Source organism: Carassius auratus, chromosome 7, assembly GCF_003368295.1.
Source record: "Carassius auratus strain Wakin chromosome 7, ASM336829v1, whole genome shotgun sequence".
NCBI classification, from domain to species: domain Eukaryota; kingdom Metazoa; phylum Chordata; class Actinopteri; order Cypriniformes; family Cyprinidae; genus Carassius; species Carassius auratus.
The window spans coordinates 26,947,093-26,965,334 of NC_039249.1; the positions used below are offsets into that span (position 1 = coordinate 26,947,093).

General features: G+C 38.1%; 1 protein-coding gene across 1 annotated transcript; it reads right to left on the reverse strand.

The window, feature by feature from the left end:
• Window positions 1-5,500: 5,500 nt before the first annotated feature.
• LOC113106376 (uncharacterized) lies at window positions 5,501-7,237 on the reverse strand. The gene is made up of 4 exons (XM_026268238.1): window positions 6,799-7,237; window positions 6,175-6,316; window positions 5,782-6,001; window positions 5,501-5,668 (listed from the first exon to the last, which is right to left on the reverse strand). The coding sequence occupies exons 1-4, from the start codon at window positions 7,147-7,149 to the stop codon at window positions 5,506-5,508; spliced, it is 876 nt and encodes a 291-aa protein (XP_026124023.1). The 5' UTR covers window positions 7,150-7,237; the 3' UTR covers window positions 5,501-5,505.
• Window positions 7,238-18,242: the final 11,005 nt, after the last annotated feature.

Genomic DNA, 18,242 nt, shown 5'->3' on the forward strand with positions numbered 1-18,242 from the left:
AGTTCTTACACGGTTTTAAATGCCCATCTATTTACATGTAAAATATAAGAAACTTCCCTTTAACAGAAAAGGAATATTAATAAATCAAACCCCTTGTTGCAAATAAAGCAGCAGTTATAATTTGACAGATAAACACATTAACTCACGTGGGCCCACACACACACACATACACACCCAATCACGCTCACCCCTCGTTGCAGGCCTGTAACCGTTGCTCGCGTGCGTTGTGGCCACCAAACAAAAAGATAATTGGCCGCTTCACTCCGAAGAGCCAAATAAATATTAAACTGAAATACCTTAACCGTAGTGAAGAGTCCTCCCTTGTTAGGAAACTTTAATCCCTCGGTTCTCACTGATATGCACGTCCTAACGAACCTCGCGATCCCTCGTTGCCAGGGGAACCCTGAATCTCTCGGTAATTCAGGGCGCTACCTGGATGTCCATTCGCTAAACTTCTCCTTATCACCGTTATTCACGTTGATATTAAAAGTTCACTTAAGTAGTCACTATTTCGTTTGTAGTAAGCACTAACTCGTCTGGAACTCACACAAGTGTACTGACAAACAGAAAGTTAACTCAGCATTCAGCCTACAGCCAGCGAACTTTGTGAAAACAAAACAAATACTGCTAAATAAACTATTTCAATACTTTTTGTTGCTCAAAAAATAAATAAAATCAATCAATCCTATCCGGATTAATCGCGATTCTCTCACACCTACAACGGCGCGCTTTGACACACACCTGTTCCGTTCGCTTTCTTCTTCTCTCCTTTTCCCATCCACTCTCAAGAACCAATCAAACTTCACATTACGTAGATATCAGGCGGGCTTAAACAATTATTAACCAATGAATAACGGACAAAACTAACTTGTTAGTAAAACCCACGTTTTGCACATGTATATTACAACCAAACTATAACACAAACGATGCTCTTAAAGGGGTAGATGCCCATATACACATTTTAAAGAACTATGAATTCAGTACCCAATAAACATTATTATTAAGAGTCCTAAATACTTTTTATTTAACTTTGAGGGGAATATACCTGGGTTACATTGGTATAGAGAATTATGACGCTATTAGCAGGATTGGAATGCGGAAGTAGACACTCAGATGAATGAACTTTTAATATAAATTAAAAAGTGAATATAAATGTTGTGTTTTTGCATTTATTGTTGCATTTCCACAACATCCCGTATAAATACAAAGAGTTTTGGATTACGACGAACAGAATAGAAATAAATGGTCTACTCCCTCAATAGCTGTAGACGCTACCTCGGCATTACTCGCTGGTTTGAAAATGACACGGCAATATTATGCGAAGTATGGTTATGTAGATAGTCATGGAGTACCTTGATTTATATATTCAAATTATATATACATATATATATATATATATATGTATGTATGTATGTATGTATGTATGTGTGTGTGTGTGTGTGTGTGTGTGTGTGTGTGTAACAAATTGTCACCAGTCTCTGAACGTCACCAATAATATTCTGAACATTCCCTTGGCCCCTACGAAAATTTACCATGGTTCTGCTACAGTAACTATAGTAAAACTATCGTGTTTTTATAATTACAGCTCACAGTAATTAATATGCCAAAAAATATTTTTACTACAATATATCCATGGTTACTTTTTGCAAGGAAGGAACTATACAGGTTCTAAAGAACTTGCCCAAAAACACTTGTTACTTTCTGTTATTTGTTTTCTGAACTGCACTACTGAAAACCTCATTAATCCTCACAATCCTGTCACAACTAAATTAAGAATCCATTATGAGCAATGCATAGCAAATGATGTTATCATCAAATATGAGAAACCTTAAAGAATGATAGACTGATGTAAATGACTGAAACCTGTTGTCATGCACGTGTTTTCCATAGCTTTTTTATTAAAACATTATACACTGCAAAGTTTAACTTTAAATGAAATCAATTAATACATCAAAACCAGTTGATCTCAGTCCATTCTCTATTTCCCTTCAATGAACTTAACACACAAATGTGTTTCATGCCGCAAAAAAAAAAAAAAAAAAAAAAAAACAGTCCTTGGAACAAAATCCTGTGTAAACAAAAGCCCAGAAGATCACCACGCCAGTCTCTTCCCTGTACCCTGGGGGGTTAAACTTGAAAAGGGCTCTGCACTGCAAGCATTCCCTGATGCTGTACATCCATCTGAACTCGTTCCTGTCAGGAGACAGGAGGACAATTCTTCCAGTTGGCCACAACTTATAGTGTAAAGACAAAATACATGAAAGATAATAATAATAATACAAAAAAAGTTTAACAGCCTTCTACTACAAAATTCAATTGGTATAATTGAAATTGAAATTGAAAAGGTATAATTACTGTATTCTGCTGTGCAAATTTTGTTTGTGATGAAAATAACAGTACATTTTTATTTTATCTACAGATCAATGCATTTCTTACAGATTTCTGCTCATTCAAAGTCAGATACAGATGAAGTAACACTGTAAGATTACATTTGTTTGAATGCATTATTGGGAAAGCGATTGCGTGTGAATGTGCTGTAACTGTTTAAATCATGCTTCGACCCGAAAATATTCAGTAAAAGGAACAGACAATCTCCTTGAGAACTAACCTATAACTTCCCGCTTGGCTATTGTGGTCATTGTAACCTTCTGATTTGAGAGATCCATCTGTATCAGAAGATCACCACGCCGGTCTCTTCCCTGTACCCTGGTGGGTTAAACTTGAAAAGGGCTCTGCACTGCAAGCATTCCCTGATGCTGTACATCCGTCTGAACTCGTTCCTGTCAGGAGACAGGAGGACAATTCTTCCAGTTGGCCACAACTTATAGTGTTAAGACAAAATACATGAAAGATAATAATAATAATAATACAAAAAAAGTTTAACAGCCTTCTACTACAAAATTCAATTGGAGAATGAGCATTAAACGGGGAAATCTTACTGTCTAGCCAGGCAAACTGTGCCACTTTCCGAAAAACTTCGGAGCACATCCCTAAACCATCTGCAAACCAGAGAAAGTGTCAAATATGCAGAGTCACTCGCCGACAAAATAACTTCCCTGAGGATTTCCAGGGGAAGCTGTTGAATCAAAAACATACATAGGTTTATTTATACATGTATATAAAAGTTATTAAACATTATATAAACACTGACTACAGACAACCGTGCTTTAAAACTCTCATTAAAAACTATAGATTGTTGTCACAACTGCATACTCATTCTTTTATAATAACACTAATAAAATGTTAATATATACAGTACTGTGCAGAAGTATTAGGCATGTTAGTATTTTCACATTGAAAAAAAAAAACAGTTTTAAGCCAATTATTTATATCTTTTGCTGTTGTGTGTCAGTAGGATATATTGGTTTACATTTCCACACATTCATTTTGCCATTAATTGTAATAATCCAGTGATATATTTGTATGCATGATCCACATGAAGATCTTTTACATTGAATAAGAATATTTCTGTCTTATATGGTGAACAAAATCCACATTAGATCGCAAACAGAAGTTATTTAAAACACTCGCTGCTGTCTGAAAATGAATTAAGCTGAAATGTTTTTAAATGTCTTTGATGCTGATGTTAAAGGCTATGGTGCAGGTTAAACACTACTTTCGATTAATGGGTACGTAAAGCAGTCAAGATATGTATATAAAGTTAGAAATGTCTCCAAAATGGTGTTAAAGTCCAGTTTTTGTAGTTTTTGGTTAGTAACGGTTATTTTTTACGCAATTCGGCGATGACGTCCCGTGAGGTAGACGTGCTGGAAGGTAGCCCCAGCCTTGCAGCTCAGCAGCTACTAGAACTAGTTCTAGCACTCAGTGACTATGGCGTCTAACTGGGATGAGGAAGAGGTGGAAAGACCCACAGTTAACATTTATGATGGCCCACAGCCATATAATTTCGAACCGTTTAGACGTGACAGGGCGAATGAGGAAATACCGAGAGCCGATGGCAATCAAAGACAAATAAATGCATGGTCAGAGGAGAATGAGTGGAGAGTTGGTGAAGTGTCCTGGTGAGTTGCTACCATTTAGAAACGCAGCAATGACCGCTGGAGCTAGTAGTCTGTGAACAGCAGTGCATACAATAACAACTTTTTTTTTACTGTCAGTGAATAGCACCGAATAAAAGTCAACGTTTTTTTTATATCTAGTGACAGTGATTAGCTATGGGCTAGCTTGACAGTCCCACCTGTGAACCCCTACTGTTAATTTCTAAGCTTTTACCACCTCCTCCGGTGAAAATGTTGTTTGCAAACGTAGCCGACGCCGACGGCTGGTCATGTCTTCAGTGTGATTATTGTTGATAGTGCCAACTAGTTTTCCTCGTGATTAATTGTCATTGACACCGTCAGGCTTACCGGTAGAGGGAGTGAGTAGTATGCTTCTGTGTCGCTGTGTTTGGCAGGTGTCTGTGTGGGCGGTGTCGTCCCATGGAAACTGTCGTGGAGAGCTTGTGTTGTAGGGAGGTGAGAGCGTTTTGGTCTCTGGTCGAGGACCTCACCCCGCGGCCAGCAGATGTAACGTGCCTATCGCAGCATCCTGGATTTGAGGCATGCTGCCTGAATCCGTTTGTGCTACACATAGCATACTCACACTTCAGGCAGGATCATGGTCCCCTTCAAGCCAGCACGCACGAGTATGTTCATGGTTTGTTTACTTTACCAATCTTTTTACACTGAGTCTTTTGAACAACAGCTATAGGTGACAGGAGATGTGTTGCATACACAATAAACATGCATAAGAGACAGGCTTAAAATGACGTTTCCAACCTACTTACAGTTTTAAACTTAAGAATCTTTCCTACTTATCCCTAGGCAATACCGGTACACTGCGTACAGGCAGGCTATACGCTGGGCTTATGGAGTTTTAGGCAGGAGTATAAGGAAGCCTCTACCCTCTTGTGTGGTTTCAACCATCAGACAAAAATTTCAAAGTGGTGACCAGACCTATCAGGGCTTTCAATGGCCTCGTTTGGATGAAAATTAATAAAAATAATTGCTTATTCTGTTGTGATCCCCCAATTGCCCTTAAAATGTTATAAAGCACACAGAACACATGAATTTTGATAAGAAAGCACAGTTTATTGGCATTGCTTTTAACGGTTACTGAACATTTACTGAACAAGGACGAAGATTACTGACCTGAAACGTTTGCACAGTTTCTTTTGTTTCTCTCACACACACACACGCAAAAGCACATCAAGCAGACACACAGTGAGCCCAGACAACACCGCACACAGAGGTTGACAAGGCACAGGTAAAATGATTGGTAAATTATTTTGAATTACATACAACAAATTTCATGCAAATAACAGGCAGAGGAGCAGACATGCGGCATGCAGGACCCCTTGAATGGGGTACAGCGACAATTATTGCCACTTACAAAGATGGAAAAAACACATCACAAACCAACAGACTAAAGCCAGCCTGGTACATACATTGTAAATTATCTGGCAAGACAGTCAGAGCTATCAGATTGTAATTAGATTCTGATTTTCTAACCAGATGGCCTGCTGCGCAAACAAAACCGTACCTGCTTGATCTTAACAAAAGTTCCTTCCTGCTGCACGATGCTACTATCTGACTTCTCACAACAGGCCGGACAGATGGCAAAAAGGCCCATCAGCTCCTCTTGGCAAACAATGAATTTGTCAATGCCACTACAACAACAAAAAATTAGGGAGGGAGGGAGGTGTCATTCAAACTACCAAAGCTACAGTACACAATAAAATGAGCATTCAAAATGGTCTATGTTGGTTTTAAATTATCTCACTTGTGGTGGGGGTCACACGCGTAAGGTGGCTCCTCATCAAACAAGTCCTCCTCATGCATCGGCTCTTCGGGCACCCACGATAAGTCACTCACGACAGAGGCATTATCATCATCTTCATCATCTGTCTGTTCAGGACTAGCGAGGGGAGTGGAGGTTTGTGGGCTGAAAGACGTCTGTGTACCCACGCTGACCATCTTGGGCTTCAGGTTAACCTGCACAGCTGTGGAGAGGCAGTAAACATACCCAAACATGTGACAATCATAGCAAATCTAATCTATGTTTTGGTGTAGGCTATGTATTATTTTAATCAATGTGTATGGAAATGTACTGCTTGCATAGATACTGGCAATGATTTAGACAGAATATCTACCACTTAAAATACCCAAGACTTACCGCGAGACCATCGGGGGGGCTTCAAATAACACTGTGTCACAGCGTCAGAAGTGGAGGAGGACAAGGGCTGATCGCCAGTATCGACACTCTCCACAGTGTCTACACTGTCCACGGTCTCCTGCTGTGAGGTATCTGTCATCATCTTGCCAAAACAAATATAATAAGTGGTTATAAATGTCTAGAGTACATGTGGTGCATAAACTCTATGAGGTAACGTTAGTGAATTTACTGAGAGGTAGCTAAACTTTGAAGTGAAAAGTGGATAAACTGTTTCTGATATTTCAGAGGTGGGTAAACTGTGTTTACTTGCGTTTAGCCTCCACTACACGGTCACGGTCACGGTCAAATATATGTGAAAGAGAACCGTAGCAGTCTAACACAAAACGCAAACACACTATTGTGAAAGCCCATTGCCGATGACGATTCCCGATGTCCATATTATGGACATTTACTTCAGGGCAATTTTGTTTTGGCTCATATTCGTGAATCACGAAATATGCTCTTCTAATGTCAGAATGATCATGCTTGTAGTGGAGGCTGTGTCAAAGGGAACACGGTATGCAAAATACAAACAGAGCTAGCTAAAACGCAGCTTGTAAACATTAACGTTAGCATGATGCTTACCGTGGCAATATATCGCTTGCGGAAGACGGTGTCTCTCGACCTCGGGACAGGACAAGCAGAGAGGTTTGCATTCACAGACGGCACGGCGGTAGGAATTAACTTAGCCATCCTCATACTTTTTAAAGAAAGTGCGACCATCTTGGCATCCCCTGAGTGGTAATCCTCCTCCTTGAAATGCGCGCTGCATATTCTCGAGTAGGCGGTGACAGAGCTAGCTGAAAAATCTGCCCGCCTAATCTTGACAAATTGCACCCAGCTTCGGAAGATCCCTTTGTCCTTGGGGAAACAATGGACCCTATGTCCAGTTTTGCTGGAGTTCTTGCACCCGCCACAAACACAGTAATAAACCATGTTGTCTATTTATTCTCTACTCTTTCTCTAAGCTATCTGTTATGCTATGCTATCTCTGACTATATATTTATGCTATGCTATGATATCTATCTATCTATGTATCTATCTATCTATTTATCTATCAATCTATCGATCTCTTTCACTAGCTACTAACGTTACTCTCACTACTCGTCTCACTCTCTCAATGGTATTAAGGCGGGCTTTCGTTTGTCGTCCAAAAGCGAGTACCTCATGTGACGTCATGCAATGCATTGTGGGAGAAACAAGATTCATTGCTAACCTGTAGCTAACCGCTAAGATATCACCTACTTTTCCTTATTATATTTCTTTTTTGTAATACCCTACAACATCAAATACAATGGATAACTGTTTAAATGTTTATTACGAACTAGAAAATTGCCAGAAAAGAAAAAAAAAAAAAAACCTGCAACATAGCCTTTAACTGATAGCTATATATTAAATAATCCACAGTGCTGACCAATATAGTACTTGTACATAATACCAATTTCACATCTGAACAACTATGTAGCTGTAATAACTAAAATACCTCTGCATGTACACACATGTAATTATTAGTTCTTAATGAATGTATGTGCACAAATAACCTGCTTTGCTGGACTCTGCCTGAAGACATGGTGAATGGTGAAGTTCTCCTCAGTGGTTGAGCTCTAAAAGAACAAATGTCAAGAGGTAGGTATATTGCTAGACATAGTACAGAGTAATGTTTCATGTAGCAACATTCAAACACCTACATACATTTGCGGAGTGAAACTGTACAGGAGAACAGAACACCACCACCTCCTGATCATGTCATCCTGAATAATAATAATAATAATAATAATAATATACACACAAAAATCATGCATGTCTGTTCAAATAACTTGACAAATGTGATGCCATACCTCTGTAAAATCGTAAAAAAAAACTATGAACTAAAGCCATGTACAGAGTGTACTGTTACAATACACAAAGAAAAATAAAATTTGCAATTTATAACAATTATTAACAATAATTATTCAAATTGAACGTACCATGGATAAATAAATGATCGAACATCGCATTTCATATTATAAGATATTTACACAACCACTTTTACTCACCTCAAGCAATCAAAGGAATAGCGTTATTACTCTGCTGCTGTAGTTGCCACCGTTCTGTTTGTTTCAACGCAAACTGCCCCCTGCTGGCTCGGAGGAACATGTCAAAGGCGGGGAAACGTGTCGCCCCGCCTCGAAGTGTCGCCCCGCCCCATCGTCCAGACTGCACTCTGGGGTTACTCGTCTATACTGCCCCACAAAGGCAAAAGACCTTGCTATAGTGTGTAACTGAGAAAAACGACTTTTTTACTTGTCCAGCCAAATTAATTATAGGTAGGACACTGGAAATTTACCAATTAGATGTATTAGTAATGAAAATTGTCTACATTAAAACATTGTGAGCTCAATCTTGATTTTTACCCCTATTTTGAAATTAATGTACTCTGCCTTTGCATTGTCTACAAAACGTGAGAAGTCACACCAAGGCAAAAGGCAGTAACTTCCACATCATCAATATTTGGTTGATGAACATCATTTACAATTTTTATAGTAAAAACTGATGAAATCTAGTGATCATGGGCTGTCTCATAGGCTATTGCATATAGTTATGTGACTTAAGTTTTTTTTTTTTTTTTTTTGATTGGAACAAGCAGACTTAAAGAGAAACATGAGTGGATACCGTGGATACCAATTTTTTAGCTATGCTCATTAACGTAAAAGAATGCTAGACATAGCATAATTGCTTTTATATTGGTTTGTATGAAATAGCCTAACCTAAAAAAACGACTTGTGGATTTATGTGAACACCAGCAAATGGGAATAATACTCAGAATGCTTGTGGATTAAACATCTTCGATCAGTCCGATGACGTCACCATGGATTGATTTTATCAGGTTACAAGAAAAGGTAGGACAATGATTTAATTGTGAACTATTAGTAGGTTACAGACTTTATGACTGATCATGCTAGCTATGGCATTCGAGTACACATGCTTCCAACTAGATGTGACGGCCTGATGAATAATCTGCATTACAAAAAGAAAACAAAGAAAACAAAGAAAAGAAAAATCTAAAAAGGCTATTCATGATTATGTATTGCTGCCAAGGTCTTTACAGTGCTTTGTTACATGGGTTGTTTGGTAGATCGTGGTCTATCTAATTAATTTGTCTACATCTGTAATTAAAATGTGACTTTAATGGATAGTAAAACAAAGGCAGAACACTGTATGACTCCAAATCAGCAATGTAACTTCATATTGACGCTAGTGACATGTTAGTTTACGATTTCTTATGTATTTATCTATCTCTCTATTTATCTATTTATTTTTGGTAAACTTTCCATTTAAATACTAGTGCATATGTAGGAAAGTAGCTTGTATTGTAATATGTATTGTATTTTCAAATCACTTTCTGCTTCTAATACCAGATACATGTTTAATATTTTCTGCATAATTGCAGACACACCCATGAAAAAAGCGATGTGGCGAAATGTAAAAAGTTTATAAATGTAAAAAGGTTTAACTGATTTTGTTGAATATCTGCTGCACATTTCAGAGTCAATTGGTGATACTTGGTGAAATTTTTATTTTTATTTCTCTGAAGAGAACTGACTGTCTTCAGAAAATTTCAATGGCATTATCATTTAATGTAAAAAGCCTGATAAACTTTTGACCGCTGCACTGCTTTGTTCACAGAAAAGTCCCACAGCCATTTCTGGCAGTGTTGCCAGATTGGATGGACAATTTCCAGCCCAAAAGCTCCAGTCCAGGCAGTCTGTATCTCTGGCCAACCCTGTTTTTGTCTGATTCAGGTAGCTTGAGCTTGGGACAGTCTCTGCACTGAGGGGACTTCTCAGTACTGTTTCTGTGCATCTCAGGAGCCATTTGAACCTTAAAATTGGTATTCTACCTCTTCAAATCAACAATTTAAATTATTTCCACATCATTGCTCATATTTATTTGGCTGCACTTGTAATATGGGCCTGTAAACTCAGTGAAAACTTTCCTCAGTGCACTGCATTTTTGGCTTTATCCTTCTGAACAGAATGCATTTTCAGAGCAACAACTTGAAGTATACAAAAATGCTTTGTGAGAGCTGCATCAGTATGGTCATCTTTAGATGCATTGTATGGGTATGCAGATATCTGGTGAATTGACATTCTCAATTTTGAAGGGGAAGAACTGTACTTATTGAGCCCTAAATGTTTCCTCATTCTTTATTCTTTGGAGGAATTCTCATCTTCATGTTTTCAGACAAGGCCACAATCAAACAGAACACATTTTTTTGAAGTGAGAAGCACCTTTTTAAAACCGTTTTCTATTGGCAGAGAGCGTTTTGCACACATGGGCAGCTCACATTTTTGTAGGAGCACTCTGAGCAGAAAAGCATCTGACATTATTCCTATTTTTTTCCATTGTACAAATTGAATGAATGGAGAGGCAAGCCTTCCACTGTAGTAAAGGAAGTTTACAATTGCTTGTATTTCCATTTCCCACTCTCCTGTGTGTTTGTAGTCCTCTTACACTCAATCAAGGTCAGCTGCCTCTGCTTGTCCTTTTTTTAAAGTTTCAACTAATATCAACAGGACAGCTGATTCAGTGGTTTCCTAGCAACTCAAAGTGATGCGCATGTCAAAATGCCTATCTTGGCAAATATTCAAATAAATACAGATAAATACAGACTATGCTGTGTTTCAGTTTTACATTTGATCACTTTATTCTGTAGATATTCTTTAGACTTTATGTTTCTGTAGTTTGTCATTAACTGATTTCTATAGTGTTGGATAGACGTTAGCATTTTTATTTAATGTGTATCTTTTTTATTGTATTTGTCCTTTTTTTTTTACTTACATTAGTTAACCTAGTAGTAGGGCTGTCGACTAACTGTTAGTCAACAAGAAGAGGCCTGGTCAACCAAAACTTTATTAGTCGCTTGGTTACAGAAAAAAAAAAAAATCCACAGGAAGTGGTGAACTCACGCATGACCAGAGGTGGGTAGTAGTTACATTTACTTGAGTAATTTTTCGGGGTAACGAATACTTTTCGGAGTATATTTAAAGATGGGTACTTTATACTCTTACTTGAGTACATTTTTTGGGAAAAATCTGTACTTTTACTTCGTTACTGTGGGCGACGCCCCTCTCGTTACTTTATCTTAATGCAATAAATGCTTCAGTTTATTCCAAACGCGCCGTCTACTTTTCTCTGGACAATGAGCGATGCCCATTCGCGAATGATTCATTCTTTTGAGTCAACTCTGTTCAAAGGCTTGATCAAACCAGTCGGCAAACGAGTGAATTGGTTCATGAATCAGTTTGATTGAGTCGTTCAGTTCCATGCTGCACGCGCTGAGCTCTGAAGCGGTTCACTCAGAGTCGTAACGTTTAAGAATACCAGCAGCGTTGAAAACGTGGCTATGGAACTGCACTGAATTGAAAGCTTATCTGCAAAGGCTATTATTTGCTTGCAGTGGAGATCCTTATTAGATGAACGCGTGTGCTGTCTACTGTTTAACAGGTAATAACTTGGGCTACATTCGATTACAGTACACGATACCACTGTGACATTAGTTTGTTGTACGTGTGTGGCTTATAACAGGTTGAATGCAGCTTCCAAAAGACAAAGAATAGCCGATTAAGATTTTATTAATTTTAATACAATCACACCAGTGCGAGTAGGTTCAGCAAGTCATATCATCAGCTGCTAAATTTAGATCTGTGATCGCTTGCTGGCGCTGAGCCAGAGACAGACGCGTTTTTACAGCGCTGCGCATTAACCAATCACACACGGTTCTGTTGAGCTTTTGAATGCAATGGCCAATCAGAGGCGTTCCGATGAGTCATCGCTGAAATGCCGGTGCTTCCTTCACTCGCTCACTTACTGAATACCTCTTTCTGCCGAATTCTCTCGTCAGAAACAACAAAGTGCAGATGTGTGTACGAATCTATAATTAAGATATTGATATCACAGTGTTAACAGTTTCAGTGATTTTAATGGTAGTTTCTGAGAGTGAATGAAATCTAGACTGTCAGTGAAAATTATGTTTAATGTAAATGTTATTTGCTCTCTTTCTGAACAATGAAAGATTAGTAGCAATATTTATATCACATTAACTTTCAATGTTAAATTCACATTTAAAATAAAGTCAGTCGTATTAAAAATATGTTATGGCATGATACCTATATTTGTTACTTAAATAAACAGACAGGGTTTTATAATAAATTACATAAATTGGATTAAAGGCTGATGAAATATATACATTTATACACACACACATACATTACTTACATTTTTTGTCTATATATCTATATAAAAAAGGCTCCGTATATATGACCCAAAGTAACTAGTAACTAACTACTTGAGTAGATTTTTTATCCGATACTCTTTTACTCTTACTCAAGTAACTATTCAAGACTAGTACTTTTACTTTTACTTGAGTAAATATTTCTAGAATTACTTTTACTTTTACTTGAGTAAAGTTTTTGGGTACTCTACCCACCTCTGCGCATGACAAATGTATCGGGCAGGACATCCAAAGACTCACCTATCATTCATCGACCTCAAATATGGCTTATCGTCTGAAATATGGAAGTAGCAGCAACTTTACATGGCCGCTCAATCTAATGTTAACCTAGAAAAATGTGTGCTGTTCAAGTGTTTGTGCAAAGTGTGAAAGCTGAATAGTAGCACGCTCACTGCACGACAGATGGAAGTGCTAGTGTGGTTACTTGCTCTTAAAATACTCTTAAAAATAGTAATTTTTGGTCATACAGATAAGAGTTATACATCTTTTGAATCTATAAAAACTCATATAATGAAAGCAAACAGTTATATATATATATATATATATATATATATATATATATATATATATATATATATATATATATATATATATATATATATATCCAAAACTCTGTGTATACTTGCCTCTTAATGTCTTTCAAATACACTAATAAAAATAGAAAACAAATATTCCCAGGTGTCTGAAATGCAAACAGGTGCATCCAGTACTGTGGAGATGTGTTGCCGACTTGATCTCTTAAGCCATAAACAAAGAAAGCTCTAGTTTACCAATAAATTAACATAATAATAATTTGTAATCATTACTTCTGCTGGTGTGCTGTGGCAAGCTTTATGTGTACACTTCAGTGACGTCATTCAGACTTGGGACTTCTTGTCCCCTCAGACTCTTCCAGAGGATGCTTGGCTTCATGAAAGCTACCTCCTCTGTGATTCCATTGGGCCTGCTTCATGTGGCCCTCTCTAATTTTGGCTCAAAGCCTGTGTACTGTCCCATGCTTTGTGCCTGGGATGACTTCTCCTCAAGGTGACCCATCACTGTGTCAGAGCTGTGTCACAGCCCCTTGGAAGGCCCCTCACCTGTTTCAGACAGGCGTCCCATTGGGACTGACCTCCGGAAGGAAGGTGGTCATGACAGATGTCCCTTGGTTTGGGGCAGGCGCGCAGATGGCACTAGGGACGGGGGGGACATGACCCCCCAGATTCATAGCAACTAGATCCGTCCCCCTCAGTGTCTCAATGAAAGGCTCTATAGGCAGAAGATTAATCTGAGTGTCCGCTATGTACATTAGTCTAAGTAGAAGTGACCTGGCCCGCCGCTCCTTAAATGTGTACTAAACAATTTTTGAAACACGCTTTTGACCCCAGTGTTTGACCGAGTCCCAAAACAGGGGGGCATCTCTTGTCCTGATAGCGAGAAGAGAGCGCTCACTTTGAGTGCACAGGACGCATATTACATTACATTTACTTTTAGTCATTTAGCAGACGCTTTTATTCAAAATTAGCATATTAGAAGATCAACTACAGATTGATAAAAAAGAGGGTTTACAATCAGGCAAGAGGTAGGAGCAGCTTTCCATCGGTGGAGAGAAACTCAAGGATTGGAACTTGGTCCCCCCCAGTTTAAAATTCCCATCTGCGCCCCTGGGTTGGGGAGCACTGTGGTCCACTCTGGAGCAATGACCGCACATCAACTGCCTAGAGATTATGGCGTCTTTTTCCAGCCCTAAATCCCTTCCTACCAAATGCCACCATGTCCTGGTCCGTTCAGACAACATGAACGTGGTAACCTTTATAAATCACAAAGGTGGTGTTAGGTCATGCTCCCTTGCTATCCCAGGGCGATGCAACTCCAGGATAATAAAGATAATTTGGTCTGTCTTCGGGAAGGAGGACCTCTTCCCCTCAGAAGACCACTTTCACTGCTCAACATATTTCTCAAAGGAGCGAGATGCTCTAGCCCATGAATGGCTCTGCACTAGCCTGTATGCCTTGCACTGCTCCCTCAGGTTGTCAAACGGGTCAGGGCACTTGAGTGTTCGGTCCTCCTGGTGGCCACCACTCTGAAGGAATCAGACGTGGTTCCCAGAGCTGCTATTGACAGCTCCTTGAGCAATTCCACTGAGAAAGCAAGAGGAATAATCTGGAATTGCTGGCCTGAGCTGTGGAGCCTGGCGTTATCAGTCTGCCGCAACAGTTTGAAAGTAGCCCCATTTTGTGAAAAAAAAACAACAACAGATAACTAGCACAGTATAGATACTATAAAAGTATATATATATATATAATGTGATTTATTTAAGCATATTGCATGTTTTTGATTTTGATGTTTGGGTCAAATATAAACCTGACATGTTTCACCTGAATCCAGCATGAGTCGTCCTTCACAAAAATAGCACAGCAGACTTTATACCACCCTTTTGCCTGAAAATGAATTTTTAATGAATATAAAACACTTTGAATCCTGCCCTCTTAGTTTCCAGAAAAAGGAATCTGACTCAAGAAGTTTATTTTTGCACCCCTGAAAAAAATCGTCTCAACCAAAAAGTGTATGTGTGTGAGTGGGTGACTTTAACCCCACAAACAATGACATTACATTTATGAAATTACCACTGTGACTAAAAATAGAAGAAAAAAAATCCAAGGCCAAAGGTAGTTTGTGCATAATTATTTTGACATAATATATCTCCATGTAATCTAGGCCAAAAAAGGTAAAGCAAGGGGAAAAACGCTCTATTTTTAAAGCTCTTCTGGCTGCATCTCACACTGTCCTTCGCCGTCTCCTTGCCAACAGCAGTCTTTCCAATGAACTGATTTACATATTTGTAGTTGGGAGGGTGTAAACACACATAAGAGCCTAAATCATGTTCCTGCCAGCTTTACAGAACTTCAGGGCCACCATGTGACCTTAGTGACAAACAGCCAGAATGTCAGCTATTAAATGACACTCACTCTCTCTCTCTAGATATATATATATATATATAAATGATTTTTAAGAAGAAAATATCCTTCCCTGTGTGAAATAACACACCACTATTGCCATACAAGGATGTTTGAGATATTTTGGGTAATTAGACTGCTCTAAAACCCTATTCCTAACCTTACAGCAAGTACAAGTTGTTAATTACTCAGTACTTAAATGTACCATATTTAATTACATAATTAAATTATAACCAGTTCTTCTTCTGTCATATACATTTCAGAATCCAACTTTACTGTAGACCCATAACAGTGGTGTAAAATCATCCAACATCTGAATGATTGGTGAAACATTCTATGACAAGGAATTGGATCATATCTGCAGATCAGAAAGTCATATAGACTTTAAAGAAAATATGTAGCCACCCCATGGCAGTGAGATCAAAGCACGTCCCAACTCTTTCTGGCGAAAACATAATGCCTAGCACTGAGTTTTGAATTAGGACATGAATCATGCCAGATGAAGTTTGCGAAATATATGGTTTACATTTGCACGTTCATGACAAAAATATAAAATGGCTCCAGAAGACACGAAATGTAGAGCACAAGTCATATGGATAATTGTTGTGGTCCTATGTTTTATCTTCTGTGTTACTCTTCCATGTGAGATCATGTGTATGCCAGAGGGAAATGGGAATTGTGACAGTTGTTAAATTCATGACTGTCATGCCCTAAAGGTTGTACCTCTTCAGGATCAACAAATGCCATCTGAGGCAGAAACTGTGCTCTGTATCCCCATAAAAGTTGCTGGCTCTCATTGTGACACTTATGCAAATATTCCTTTAAAAAATGCAATAAAAGATTACCTGTATGTAAATTCTTTAATATGGAATTTTCCTATTCTTAAAAAAGAAAAAAAGTGATATGGAGCAGAAACAATGTAGAATGCATAAAAATGAAGTCTTTATTGTAAAATAGTGATAAATAGTATCTAGACAGTACATCTAGAATGCATCCCTGTGTTTCAGTTCATTCATCTAGCTTTACAGAAAGAATGGAGTTGACACGGACTTTGTTTTTAAAGCCTTAATAAATCATATAATGGGGAGTTGTTTGAAACCTCGGGCTTCCATCTTTCCTTTGACCCCCTCAGACCTGTTTGTGGACTCTGTGCTTTGTGTCATATAGTCTAGCAGGTCCAGGTCCATGTGCATCACACATTTCACCCATGAGAGAGCAGGCCAACGCAGTGCCTCTGGCAAAGTACAGGCCCAATGAATAACTCAGACCTAGGTAACATGTCCGGTCACTCTCTTATTTCTCTGAAGTTTAGTTGCACTTATCAAAGAACCTGACAGCAGAGGCCATGGAAGAATGATGTCGTCATGAGTTATCTATTTTGTCATGGTGGATCTATAAATACAAATGTTAACAAATGTCTAAAAACATGAGTAATTTCCAGTTAAGTGCCTTCCAGCTTTAAGCCACTTTATTTGAGAAAGTGAATTGAGCCTCTAATGTGAAATAACACCTCATATTAGCAAAATTTTGAACCACTTTGTTAATTTAGAAAGGTATCTGAATATACCCCCTCAATATACTATACAGTGAAAAAAAGGTACAAAAGTTAGTATGTCTAAATTCATAGAATTGATTCAAAACGGTCTGTGATAAGAACACAAATGGCCTACTATCTCCTGACGAAATGTAAATGCAATGGAAACTTGGCTATCCCATGAAGCTTTGAGAGAAGAGTTGAGAATGGCAGTAAAGCAATGCAACTGATGTCACAGGTCATGTGACAAAGCCATCATGGCACATTTAGTACATCATACTAATCTTCCTAAATGTTTAGAAGTAACCTCAGATTATTTTTCTTTTCTAAATCCAGCTACAAAATGCACCTTTTCCTGAAAATACCCCTAATGCACCTGCTGAACTTTGAGATGACAGAAATGTTGTGTAATATTTATGCTCACCAATCTGAGCATAAATATTACATTTATTCTTAAAAAAAAAAAAAGTCTGACACATAAAATCACTTAAATCACACATAATGTGGTGCTGATACAGCATACTAAAGAGGTAACAATAATCAGTGAATAAAATAATTGAAAATAACTTTTTTAAATATATTAAATCATTTTCACACTTATTTTACTAGTAGTGGCTAAGACGTTTTGTATACAAGCTTTGCATATTTATTTGTGTATGAGAGTGAGAAAAAGTAAGCAACATAAGGTTGAGTAAATTTGGACAAAACTGCACATTTTGGTAGAGCCATTTCTTTAAATATTTAATATAAATATAATTTGTGGAACCCACCAAATGCCTTCAGATATCACACACACGTCTGGTTAATGTTGAGAAGGGGTAACAAACCGCATATAACTCGTATAGCAACAGGACAGTATTTGGAGTCATTTTGAGGAGTTTCAAGTTCAATTTTCTTTACTTGACACACTAATTTGTGAGAGGTGTTCACAACTAACAGAAAGAAGATAATCAAGTCAGAAATAGGCTGGTTACAGTCTGAACACTTGACATGGATTTAGTGTTTCTGAAGATGAGTTATGGGCATTTCTAGATTGTTGTCAAATATTGTTACAAACAGTGATTGGCCAGGTTGATTTGGAAATGTTAACACAACAGAGGGAACACACCTATCCAAACAAGGATAAAAAAAATGGATTTGGTTGTTTCCATGAGGTAAAGGTAATAGTGATTTGTTTAGCTGCACATGCACTGTAGTAGCAGTGTGTATTTGCAAGGTGTAACATTTAAGCACTGCCAATTTTATGGCCTTGTTTCCATACAGCTTTGGCTCCAGCTTCTTAAGA